General features: G+C 37.8%; 1 protein-coding gene across 1 annotated transcript in view; it reads left to right on the plus strand.

The window, feature by feature from the left end:
• The first annotated feature begins 3,768 nt into the window (after nucleotides 1-3,768).
• caps2 (calcyphosine 2) overlaps nucleotides 3,769-12,633 on the plus strand; it is a 69,642-nt gene continuing 60,777 nt past the window's right edge. The window contains exons 1-2 of the mRNA XM_039761905.1: nucleotides 3,769-4,184; nucleotides 6,316-6,362. Coding sequence (XP_039617839.1) covers nucleotides 4,101-4,184; nucleotides 6,316-6,362 — 131 coding nt within the window. The 5' untranslated portion in view covers nucleotides 3,769-4,100. The remainder of the gene's footprint in view (nucleotides 4,185-6,315; nucleotides 6,363-12,633) is intronic.

Here is a 12,633-nt window from a genome sequence, read left to right on the forward strand (position 1 = left end):
ATATATATATATTTATTTATATATATATATATATATATATATATATATATATATATATATATATATATATATATATATATATATATATATATATAAATGTGTGTGTGTGTATCTTATATATAAACGTCTACATGTGGAATTGTGTCCGTCTGTCTGTCCAGCCCAGAAGTGAGAGGTGGAGTCGGGGTAAGGGCTCCACCTCCTAGGAAAAAGAAAACTCGCTTAGCCGCTAATAATGGAAAACCTCCGAAGAAAGACGCTAGTTAGTCTACGTCTCGCCACGTGTTGGAGCGTTACCTTGCCTCCATTTAGCTAGCGATACCTGTTTGTTCAACAGACATTATCATCTACAGATTGTTAAGGAGTAACATTTGATGTTTTTGAGAGAGAGATCACAGCTACATGTGTTTTACAGGGTAGCTGCTGATTGCCAGTGATATCATAGCCACGTCCTTTTTTTCCCACGAAAAAGAGCTGAACACGATCAGGTTCTGTGTCAACGTTTGACGTTAGAGTGTACCTACCTTCTGCTTGGCCAGAATTACATTTTTTAAAATGATTTTTAAAGTTTGCACTGATTGACTTTCCATCCAGGGTTAATTCCTTCCATGCAATTACTGCTGCTGATGCAAGCTTTGGCTCCCCACAACCCCAAAGCCAAAAGGGGAATGGACGAAGTGAATTTGATTTAAAAGGCTGAAACTTGATCGGAAGCTACAATTCTCTTAATTCTTTAGCTCAATGAAGAACTGATATTGTGAAATACATTTTGTTAATAACTACTTTGTGGCAGGATTGATGCCAGGTTGAATGCTGCTGCTTCATATCCCTACACACCTCAGCTATGTTCCCAGTACACTCAATCCATATGGAGTTTGCATGTTCTCCTTAGGTTGTGTAGGGATTTGCTCCAGGTATTCTAGTTTCCTCTCACATCCTGAAACTGTGTAGGTTAGGCTACCTCATTATTTTGAATTTGCCCAGTGTGGGGACTGGCATCCCCGCCAGAGCTGGCTCCTGCTAGGTAGAATCTGAGGCTTCAAGACCCTGTAATAGATTGGTATTTCATCCAGAGTCCCTGCTGGGATAGACTCCAGCTCCCTATTAAACCTAAATGAAAAAGAGATGAACTGGCAACTGGCACATCCCATCCCAGATTGGTTCTTGTCTTGTACCCAATCCTGCAAACATGGCTCTGACTTGTTGATACCCAAAAGTGGAATGAGAGGACTTGTTTATGTGTGATTTCCTAATAGAATGTAGCTTGTCTGCAATTATTTCATAACTGCAATTGATTAATTGAGGAGATGATTTCCTTCCTGGGGTTCTAAATTACTGTGTTTTGATGGCAATTTTTCCTTTTGGCTCAGCCTGCTTTTTTTTTTCTTTCAATCAGGCAATTTGTGTTGGTCATACATCTTCTAACATAAGACACAACACTAGCTCTTTAGGATTCTAGTTGGTTTACATGCAGCTGTTCAGAATGAGAAATCTGATATTCCTTATCATCTGTCAGTTTACCTTTCATGACTCCCATTAATTATTTCACATGGATCACTGGTTTTCTTTTTGAGGTGTGCCAAAGCACTGCTGATTTAAACAAAAAAGTCTTTATTATTTTTCCATCCTTCTATTTGCAAACCTTTCTTATTCCATTAAAGGTGCTAACATTTATACCAGTAACAAGGCAAGAACCAGGCTCAGACGGGACACCGTCTGTCACACTGACAAACGCGTAAGTTTGTTTTATTGAGGCACTACATTAGTCTGAGTCCGTGTGTGTATTTTTGTGCCCTTTATTGTCCTGGAATCTGTAAATTGATTACTGCTTTGTGTCAGCAACTGCTGGGGAAGGCCTCTGCAACCCCTCAACACTGAATTAAAAAAAGAAAAAAACAGGCTCAGAAAACAGAATTTTCAATTCATAAAAACACTGCAATCTACATAAATAACAAGACAGTACAGCATTTTAAAATTAAATCTAACTTTTTAACTGTATGATTTTTGTATTTTGTAAGAAAGGGGCTAGAGTATGAAGATTTTCTAGGGAATAGAAATATGCTTTTTCCAGACCCGCTTAATCCAATTCAGGGTCGCAAGGAGTGCAAACCTGTCATGGCAGCACTCGGCTCAAAGCAGGAGCCAAACATGCACAGGTCACTGGTATTTGTTCTGTCGAATGACCGTATCTGCCGAGGTGACATCACAATGATGCCATGTTGACTTGTGTTTAGGAAGAGCCCATAAAATCATCCTGTTGGAGTTTTGACAGGCTGTTTGAACAATCAAGTGAAGTGTATAAGCATTTTATGGAGTCTTCAACAGCATGAGTGTTAGATTGAGATGAAATGCTTAAGTTGCATTTGAATTTAAGTTACTTTTCTATGGTGTCTGTACCCTTTAGTGCATCTAAATACTGAAAATCGAAGCACACGTCATTGAATGTTGGGGGGGGTGGGGCAGCAGCTTTGAACTCTTGCGGACTACAGTATACCGTATATTTACTTTATTACTCCAGTGTTAAAACATGATAAAACCTAATGAGTTTGCATCTTTATATGAGATGACTCTGTGTGGGAGTGTTATGTTGCAGCAGCTTGTAATTTGTTCAAAACTAAATCTTTAAAAAAGATATTTTCTTTGAAAGCCCCTTCTCCTTCGAGTGTAAAAAAGTGGGCTGACTGAACAATTAACCCTCTTTAATTTTTTCATAAACTATCATCGTTAGGGGTAGTTTAATATTTATACATTGATATTACTGTACATAGGGTTAAATTATGTTATTTATCTTTGTGGCTTTCTTTCAGCATATTGTAGTTTTTATTCATGTTTTTTTTATATATATAACGTTGTGTTTAATGTTTTAATCTATTATGCTGTGTTTGGCCATTGGCATTAGTTCGTCCCTAGTAATATTTAGTTGATTTCTTTTCTGTGCTTTAATTCCTTTTGTTCCTTTTCTGATTCTGCGCCATAACATATTTCTGGCAGCATGTCTTCATAAAGCAGTTTACACTACCTAGATGTGCTACAATTCGATTTCTATCAAACAATGTGTCAGATGTGGCCTTATTGGCACCCTCTCATAATTGTACTAGCCTGGCAGCATGTCTTGAGAAGGGTTAATGTTTATGGATCCTTGTAAAATGCCTTTTGTTAAAATTAACTTCACAGCTGTTCATGATAAAGACAAGTCAATTAATGTGTGCAACTTGAAAGTTAAGTTTGTTCGATACATTAATGACAGCAATAGTATCGCTTAATATAAAAATGACAATGGTTTCTTTTTTCTTTTAAAGTTTCGGCACCTGCCTGTGGTATTATATTTCGATTGGGTACCACGGATCAACTGTGAAACTATAGATTTATGTTATGGTGGTAAAATCCCACAAAGCAGGACGAATTTATTTAATACCGGCCATCACATTCATATGGAGACATCAAAAGCGCGACACAATGCAATTAAAGTACAAATACATAAACAAATAACAGTTACCTAACACATAAGCATTTGCTTTTTTTATTTCCCCTTTTCATGGATTACTTACTTTAAGGCATTGACAATAAACGTTGTCGAACAGTTTGCATTAACTTACTCAAAAATTCGTTTGCGTCATTTTCAGAAATAATATCATTCATTATAAAATGCAGAAATCGTCATCTATAAAAAACAATATTAACCGCAAGTCATCAACGGTCTTGATCCACTTGCGCACGCGCTCGCATGCCTTCGCCGTAGACCGGAAGCGTTTCCATGGCACCAAGGAAGCGTAGAAGGAGGCGCTCCTGTGGCAAAACACTTCAAGCAGAGTTTTCTACTTAAATGCTTTTCTGCCATAGGAGGCACCGGCGCTCGTTTGGTAAATAGAAGCAACACAGTTGTCTGTATGACCCTTTTTGTACTTTAGAACACCATTTAAGGATTTCTGAGCAAAAGTATTGGCTTTTAAAAGATTATATTTTACGACTGGTACGCGTTTGTTTTTTAAACTTGGGCAGCACGTTTACAACTAATGGCAAAGTAAGAAATCTCAGAAAGAAAACTCATGGTGTGATGATTCTACTTCTCCTTCTCATCCTGTGACGACCCATACGTTAAAATGAATTTAGCAATCCGTGGCACTACAGCAACCCCCCGGAGAGAGTCAGACCCCAGTATGACATTGGGATTAAAATCGGCACAGGTAAGACGTTCAGAAGGGGGGGATTTAAGGCCGCATTGGCGTCTTGAAGTACTGATCTGTCAGCAGGCACTTCTTTACAAATGTCTAACTACTTTTTGCTCTCTGAAATACTGTACACAAAATAGTTACGCAGCCTGAGCAGGAAAAAAATGTCCGTGCCAAATATTCGGAGCAAATTCTTGAATCGTCCTTAATTATAAACTGATGCCAAATGATTGTGAACTCCTTTTACCATCATACCACAGAGTACAGAGAGACGTGGGGCTTAAACGGTCTTCGCAGAATGCATTTATTCTGCCTCTCGTAAAGTGTTTTATGTAGTTCTTTTGAAATCGCGTAGCACTTAATGATTATTGCAGGTCATGTTAATTAGCAGCTGACGAATAGCCAAGTGTGGGTAAGATGGACAGGCCAATGGCGTACCGTCCAGGGTTGATTGCAGCCTTATATTTAATGTTGCTGAGATAGGCTTTGGATGGGTGGGTGCATGGTTTTACAACAACAACAACATTTATTTATATAGCACATTTTCATACAAACAGTAGCTCAAAGTGCTTTACATATTAAAGAATAGAAAAATGAAAGACACAATTTATAAAACAAAATAAATCAACTTTAATTAACATCGAATAAGAGTAAGGTTCAATGGCCAGGGGGGACAGAAAAAACAAAAAAACTCCAGACGGCTGGAGAAAAAATAAAATCTGTAGGGATTCCAGACCATGAGACCGCCCAGTCCCCTCTGGTTTTAAGAAAGATTATGTTTCCAATTAAAGTACATAACAACGTGTGCTGTTCAAACAGACACACTCTTCTGATTGCCTATCCAGGATACCGGCTTCTCAGCAGGTTCCCACTATGCATGCTTTTTATTATGGTAAATGCAATAAACTGATGTTATTTATTAATGTAAAAGGTTTATTAGCAAGCTTTGCTTCAGGCTTGACTCTGTGGTAATGAAACTCAGCAGTGCGTTGAATGGTGGAGAATAACTGGAAATCATCATTTTATGTATTTGGGGCATTTATTATTGTTTGATGCAATCAGCAAATAAGAAAATTATTATAAACAGTTTTGATGCTGACTTTTAAAGAAGTCATGATCATATGGTAACAGAAAAATAATCAAGGATGTATCCATCCATCCATTCTCTAACCCGGCTAACCCATTCCATTCTGGCAGCACTAGGTACAAGAAATCTGCCCTGACTAGGATACCAGGCCCTTGCAGGACATGTTTATGCACAGAACTGAAAATACACTAGGACAACCAAACAAATTGCAGGGCTTTAACACACTCTAACTTACTTTATCTGATTAGCTCAAGGGCAATACTTCATAATGACTTGATGGAGATGAGATAAGGAGAGACGGAAAGAAAAAAACCTGGACTTTATGCATGGCTCATGAACGCCAGATATCAAAACAGAGACTTCAAATATTTTACCATCAAATTATTACTATAATGAATATTTAAAAGGCACTGTTAAACAAAAGTGGCTTTGAAAATAACGTAATGACCTGAGTGTGCCTAGGAGTCGATGGACACTATTCAGTATTAATCGACAACCCAGGGGACTCATTGTTAGTTCAGTCAAATGGATCCCCAGAACAGTAGAATTGGTAATACAACTTCATCCTCAGTTTGAACATTATGACTACTGGAGCCTTACAGGTGTTAAAGGGAGACAATTTTACAGAACAGAAGCTGCAAAGTTAAGCAAGTGTTCACTGAGACTTGTTTTTTTGACATTTTTGGGTTATGTGGGGTAAGGATTAATGACAGGCATTCTGGGCAACTGGAATCTGCAAGCATCTTAATCTGTAGCAGAGTTGTAAAGATGATTTGATTATTGATATTAAACAGGAAGCTAATACAGTACAGCCGTTCATGGGATGATGTGGTTGTTGCAGTTGAGTTCAGATTGAATTGGAATTTAATCTTTTAAACCTTGATTCCTCAAAAATGTCAAGGATTTACTTTTTAAAAGTAATTAATTCTTTTAACACTAACACTAGGGAGCTTTGCCAGCATTTTTAGGTAGAATATTTCATTGCTGAATGAGTCTGATAATTAGATTTCTATAGTATTTATAATGAAAATCTTTTAAAAACAATATTATTCTTTACAGGGCTGGCGGGCAAATTCCAGAGCAAGTCGTGGTCCTCGACCAAATGAGTAAGTAAAAAGCATTTAATTGTTGGGTCCATTATATTTATAATTTTTAATGAGTAACAGAAAATCTGTATAAATAAAATTGTAAAATATTTGCATGTCAGTTTGTTTATTCACCAGTCACGCAAAATCATCTGAAATGATTTTCAGGAAATTTTGAATGTTATTGATATTGGTCCAGCTTAATATGTTATATAGCCTATATGGTGTATCGGGGAAATCGGAAACAACACAAAAACCAGTGCCAATGTGGGGACAACAGTTCCCATAAGGCAACAGTAGTTCCCTGGGGTTGATGGTCAGGTCAGGCTGGTGAGCGTGCACCAGTATAGCGCGTTGCCGCATTAACTACACAATTTAACAGGTTGAGATTCTGGTTGGCACCGCCCCAGGCAGACACGAGGTCTCATCCCACCCTCTGGTAATGACCCTCTATCTGCCGCAGCCAGGTATTCTGTCCCCTTGGCCTGGTCCCATTTTCGGGTCCTCAACAATGAGAATCCTGCGAGCCGGATGACCCTCGGGCAGTCATGCAACATGGCCGTAGTGCTGTAACTGACAATCCCTCATAATGCAGGTAATGTGCCTCATTCGGGACTCTGTGTGGAATTGCTCATTCATCACAAAGTCAAGCGAATCTATCTATCTATCTATCTATCTATCTATCTATCTATCTATCTATCTATCTATCTATCTATCTATCTATCTATCTATCTATCTATCTATCTATCTATCTATCTATCTATCTATCTATCTATCTATCGATTGTGTCTGTCTGTCAGATAGTCAGAGGTTGATATAAGAGGTACACAAATATGCATGTGTAGCAAAATAATTAAATTTCAAGAGGTTGTTTAACATTGTGGAGGTTGAAAACAAAAGACGTCTTTAACAATTTATGAGTTTGGTAAGTGATATAGCATATACTTCAGAAAGGAATGGCTTGCTAAAGGTATTCAGTACTGTTATCAGTAATTATTTTGTGTTTCCTTAATTTGGTGCAAAGGTTTTCAGCTGTTTGCCTACTGCATCTGGAATATTGTCAGAAGTCTACCCGCAGTATGCTGGGGTGACTAATTTTATTTATCTCCTAGGTTTCTTGGTATTTTTAGAGCTTGTGTACTTTGAGAACATCTTGTGAATTTTAAGTTTCCTTTAATTTGTTGTTTTCATGTTTAAACTGTAATTTTGCAGATGCTGCTTAGTTGCCATGAAAATGATGCAATTGTAGTGAGGCAAAAGCTTTCACACTCTGAAAATCAAGTCACAGTGGGAAAGCCAGGTGATCAGGAAATATTTTAACGGAAAACAAATGATTCACTAACATTTTGTACAATGTTTAGTCTGTTGGCAGGTATGTGTTTTTCCCCAGAAAGGTTTTTCTTTCAGCCCTTTCTTTTCAACAGACACTTCATATAAAAACAGATGATAATAATAATAATACATTTTATTTATATAGCGCCTTTCCCATGCTCAAGGCAGTTCACAAAGTTTAAGAAAGAACGGCAGGGTATAAAGTATATAGCATTGTAATAAACCAGATAAATACATAAAGAAGATTAAGACAGTAAATTCAGAGAAAAGCCTAACGGACAACGTAATTGATGGTCTAGCACACACACACAGGTTACATGAGCATCTTGACATTGAGGTAAACTGAGAGAAGGGTAATAGAGTCAGGTAGAGGTAAAAGCCTTCCTGAACAGATGAGTTTTGAGTTGTTTTTTAAAATAATTCATGGAGTCAGCTAATCTGATTAATTTCGGTAGGTCATTCCTGAGTCTGGGAGCTATACATCTGAAGGCCCTGTCACCCATGAAGTGTAGATTAGCGTGGGGCACAACAAGATTGCCAGAATCAGAGGACCTTAGTGTGCGGACAGGCACATAGTGATGGAGAAGATCACTGATGTAGTTTGGTGCAAGGTCGTTTAAGGCTTTGTAGGTTATTAGTAGAATTTTATATTCAATTCTGTAAGACACAGGAATCCAGTTAAGGCAAAGCAGGATTGGTGTTATGTGCTCGCTGCTGCTGGTCTGTGTAAGGACTCTTGCAGCCAAATTTTGAATAAGCTGGAGCTGTGATATAAGATTAGAAGGGGCACCTGCCAGTAGGGAATTACAATAATCAATGCCGGATGTGATAAAAGCATGGACAAGTTTCTCAGTGTTAGAAAAGGAGAGGAAGGAGTGAACACGTAATATGTTATGGAGGTGAAAGTGAGAATGTTTCTTAATATGACTTATGTGCGTGGAATAAGAAAGGGAGGAATCAAAAATGACACCAAGATTCTTTGCAGTAGAGGCAAGTCTGATGAGATCACCGCCAAGATGGACTGGGAAGGAGCTAATTTTATCAAGTTGCACTTTAGTCCAATTTGGAGTTCAGTTTTGTTGCAATTTAATTTTAAAGAGTTCTGCTCCATCCAGGTTTTAATTTCACTGAGGCAAGATGTGAGCTGACAAAACTCTGATGAAGTTCCACTTTTAACATTGAAATAGAGTTGAGTATCATAAAAATGATAACCCAGTCCAAAGCTACGAATATTTTTATTTATTTTTTATTCTATTGTACTTTATTAATCCCGAAGGAAATTACTTGGTTTTTTGCATACCCCTTGGGGTCAGAGTGCAGTGTCAGCCATTGTACAGCGCCCCTGGAGCAATTGAAGGTTAAGGGCCTTGCTCAAGAGCCTAGCAGAGTAGGAATAATATGGCCAAGGGGAAGCATATAAATACAGAAAAGCAGAGGACCGAGGACAGAGCCCTGAGGAACTCCTTGTGTGACTGGCACTGAGTTGGACCTGCTGTTACCAAGACTAACAAACTCTTGCCTATCAGTCAGATAGGACTTGAACCACTAGAGGGCAGTGCCAGAGATACCTAGCATGTTCTCCATTCTGGACAGTAGAATGTCATGTCTGACAGTGTCAAATGCTGCACTGAGGTCTAACAGAATTAATATGCCGGTTTGTCCAGAGTCTGCTGCCATAAGCAAATCATTGGTTACCCGTAGCAGAGCAGTTTCACAGCTGTGCTGTGCTCTGAAACCAAACTGAAAGGGTTCCATCAAATTATTAGAAGTTAAGTAGTTGGTGAGTTGGGAAGCTACAACACGCTCAAGAACTTTTGTCAGAAAAGGTAAGTGGGAAATGGGGATCCAATATATGACCACCAGAGTGGGTGGGAAAATCAACATGTTGTGTTAAGTCAAAACAGTCCAGTAAGGATAGGAATTCATTTCTCAGTTTAGATGTGGGGATGTCAATATGGATGTTGAAATCACCAAGAAGAATGACTCTCTGGGAAAAGGAACTTAAGTGGGTTAATATTTCAGTCAGATCAGATAAGAAGGATGAATTGTATTTTGGAGGACGATAAACTAATAACTGAATCAGGTCCTGTCTTACTCATTGTTCTTTAAGAGCCAGACACTCGAAAGACAATGGACAGTCAATTGGGATTATTTTGATGTTTAACTCCACTCTGACAGTGACTGTAAGTCCTCCGCCTTGTCTTGAGCTACGAGGCTCTGTGAGGAAATTGTAACCAGGTGGTGTCGCCTCCGTGAGAGACGTAAATTCATTTGGCTTTTGCCCAGTCTCCATTAAGCACAGCATATCAAGTTTGGTGTCAATGATGAATTCTGACAGCGCTAATGCTTTGCCATTAAGAGATCTCGAATTAAACAATGCAATATTAGTTGATGAGACTTCTTTTTGCACAGAGCCGTGACTGGAGTTTATTTTCACATACTGCAAATTTGGCACACTGACACTTCTATTTCCAGCGCCATGAGTAGGACGGAGTATTCCTGAGCAAATGCTGCCGGTGATCTTTTTATTTGTAGTCTAGCGGTGGCAGTGATACAAAAATGTCAAAACAGAAACCACTGCTTGATTTTTACAGTGTCTGAATGCCTGTTATAAAAATTCAGTTGAAAAAAAGCAAGAAGTACAGTAGTTGGAGGATATTTCCTGATTAGAGGCCATTGCTGAGCACAGTGAAGTGGGGTACAAACACACCCCTTGCTGGCAAAAAAGTCTAATATATAGGAGCTGAAAATGTTAGTCATATAGTTTTCAATAAACATAAACTTTAGAGAGACCTTAAAAGAGATGCTGCCTCATACCCAGCAAAATGGTGCAATGGAAAGAGAGAAAAATGATGGAGGATCGAGCATGCTTTTTGAACATTGGAAATACAAACTAAATAAGGAACAATTTAAACCTGTCTTTCTACTTTCTTATTACGCCTTGCCTAAAGAAGGGGCCTGAGTTGCTTCGAAAGCTAACATATTGTAAATTTTCTAGTTAGCCAATAAAACGTGTCATTCTGCTTAACTTCTTATTGCATCCATAATGGCTAATACAGTACAACACCCTAGTACTTCCTCACTTTCCATGAAGTTAAACTTTCATGACCCATTCCTGATTTCACACAAGACCTTATGCTGTTGAAGAGGCTTGGTGTTAATGTTAGGACTGCTTATCACACTAATGTGGCTGGCTAACAAATTATGTGTGCAAATGCTACTGCAAGCAACTCTGCTGTTGTGAAAATAAATTCTATGGAATTCTTTTTGGTGGATCAGAGAACATCAACAGATCAGAGAAGGATGTTGTTTATTTCATTCGGTTTCTAAAAAATCAGATTTTTTTTTTTTGGGTTTAATTCATTTTGGTTCTTCGCAGGATATGACAATTTATTTTATGCCAATGTATTGGGCAAAGAATTGAAGACAAAGCTAGTGTCTATATGCTCAGATTGGGCTGTTAATCTTGGCATGTAAAGTTGTCCCCAAGTTACAATGAATGGTTGCCAACACGGACTTCCTTATTCACGTACGTTGCACTGCGCACTGCTCTAAATCAGCTGCTCAGTTCAATAGTGTGACATATTTAGTCTCTATCTGTTCAATAGTGTGACATATTTAGTCAAAGCATTGCACAACTTCTTTGCTTTTTGTAGAAAGGCACGACGAAAAAAATCAAGGTGTTAAAGTAACTTTATGAAATGAAAGAAATTCAGTTTTTAAAATGCCATGTTTTGTAATATTTGGCGGAATGCATGGAGACATGAAGCACTAAGTGAAATCTGTAGGCTTTTAACAGCAATTTGCGATTAGGTGTCATTAGTTCCAGACATGCAAGAAATCTATACAGAACCTTTTTACTGCTTTTGATCAAACTTGCTAGAAATTGGCACTATTTTGCAACAAGCATTTATTGAAATTCAGCATGAGCAGCTCACTAATGAATAATATAAAGGTGAGCTCATGGTAGTAGTGGGTTAGATCACACTTTTACTTGAAGCAAGTGGTCAGTACAGTTCAGTGGCACCTCCTCATGCTTATACTGACAGGGAAAATTGAATCTGTTAAGAGCATTAATTGTTAAATGCAGGTGACAATTTTTTGATCTTTGATTTATCAACTTGGCCTAAAGAGAAGCGGGATATTCACATTTTTGAAAACAAGATATTTTCAGTGAGAGAATTCACACATTTGAGGCTTGCCTATATGTTGAGCCAAGAGTCTGGTTTGAGGGAATGGATGCAGCTGAAGCAAGCTGGGAAACGTCTGTCTGCCTCCTCAGTGTATAATTTGTTCAATATTGTCAATGCTAGCAGTTCAGACTTGTATGCCAGTATTCCGTAAATAATGCTGTTGTCTCTTGCAGTGCTGCTAGTTTCAATAGTAACATTATCAGCAAAAACGTACAGAAGCAGCATGTCCAACAACAGCTTGTCTGCTTAATGTATATTCATTTCTGGAAGACAACTGCTAAAACATCTGACCTAAATGTTATTACAACATTACAAACCGCGCACCGCAGGGTTGATCAAAAAGAAAGAACCTTGTGGTAGGTTGGAAAGTGGAGAAGAAGAAAAAGTGGACATTGAGTTGGAATGTCTTTTAATATCAGCTCCAAGTATGTTCATGTTGGTACTCAAAATATTGACAGCCCCTGTATATGTTATATACTGTATACTATAGTAATATAAAAGTAGGATTATACAGTAGTATTTGATATAGATAGACTAGTTTTAGTGGATATTTTATACTGTAAATGTGGCAAAACTACTACTGCTAATATAGTACAACAACAACATTTATTTATATAGCACATTTTCATACAAATGATATAGCTCAAGTTGCTTTACAAGATGAAGAAAGAAAGTTTATAAAAAAAAATAAAAACATAAAAATAAAAATAAGATTAGGCAATATTAAGTAACAAAGAATAAAGTAAGATCCGATGGCCAAGAGAACA

The sequence above is a fragment of the Polypterus senegalus genome, chromosome 8 (genome assembly GCF_016835505.1).
Source record: "Polypterus senegalus isolate Bchr_013 chromosome 8, ASM1683550v1, whole genome shotgun sequence".
Lineage (NCBI taxonomy): Eukaryota > Metazoa > Chordata > Cladistia > Polypteriformes > Polypteridae > Polypterus > Polypterus senegalus.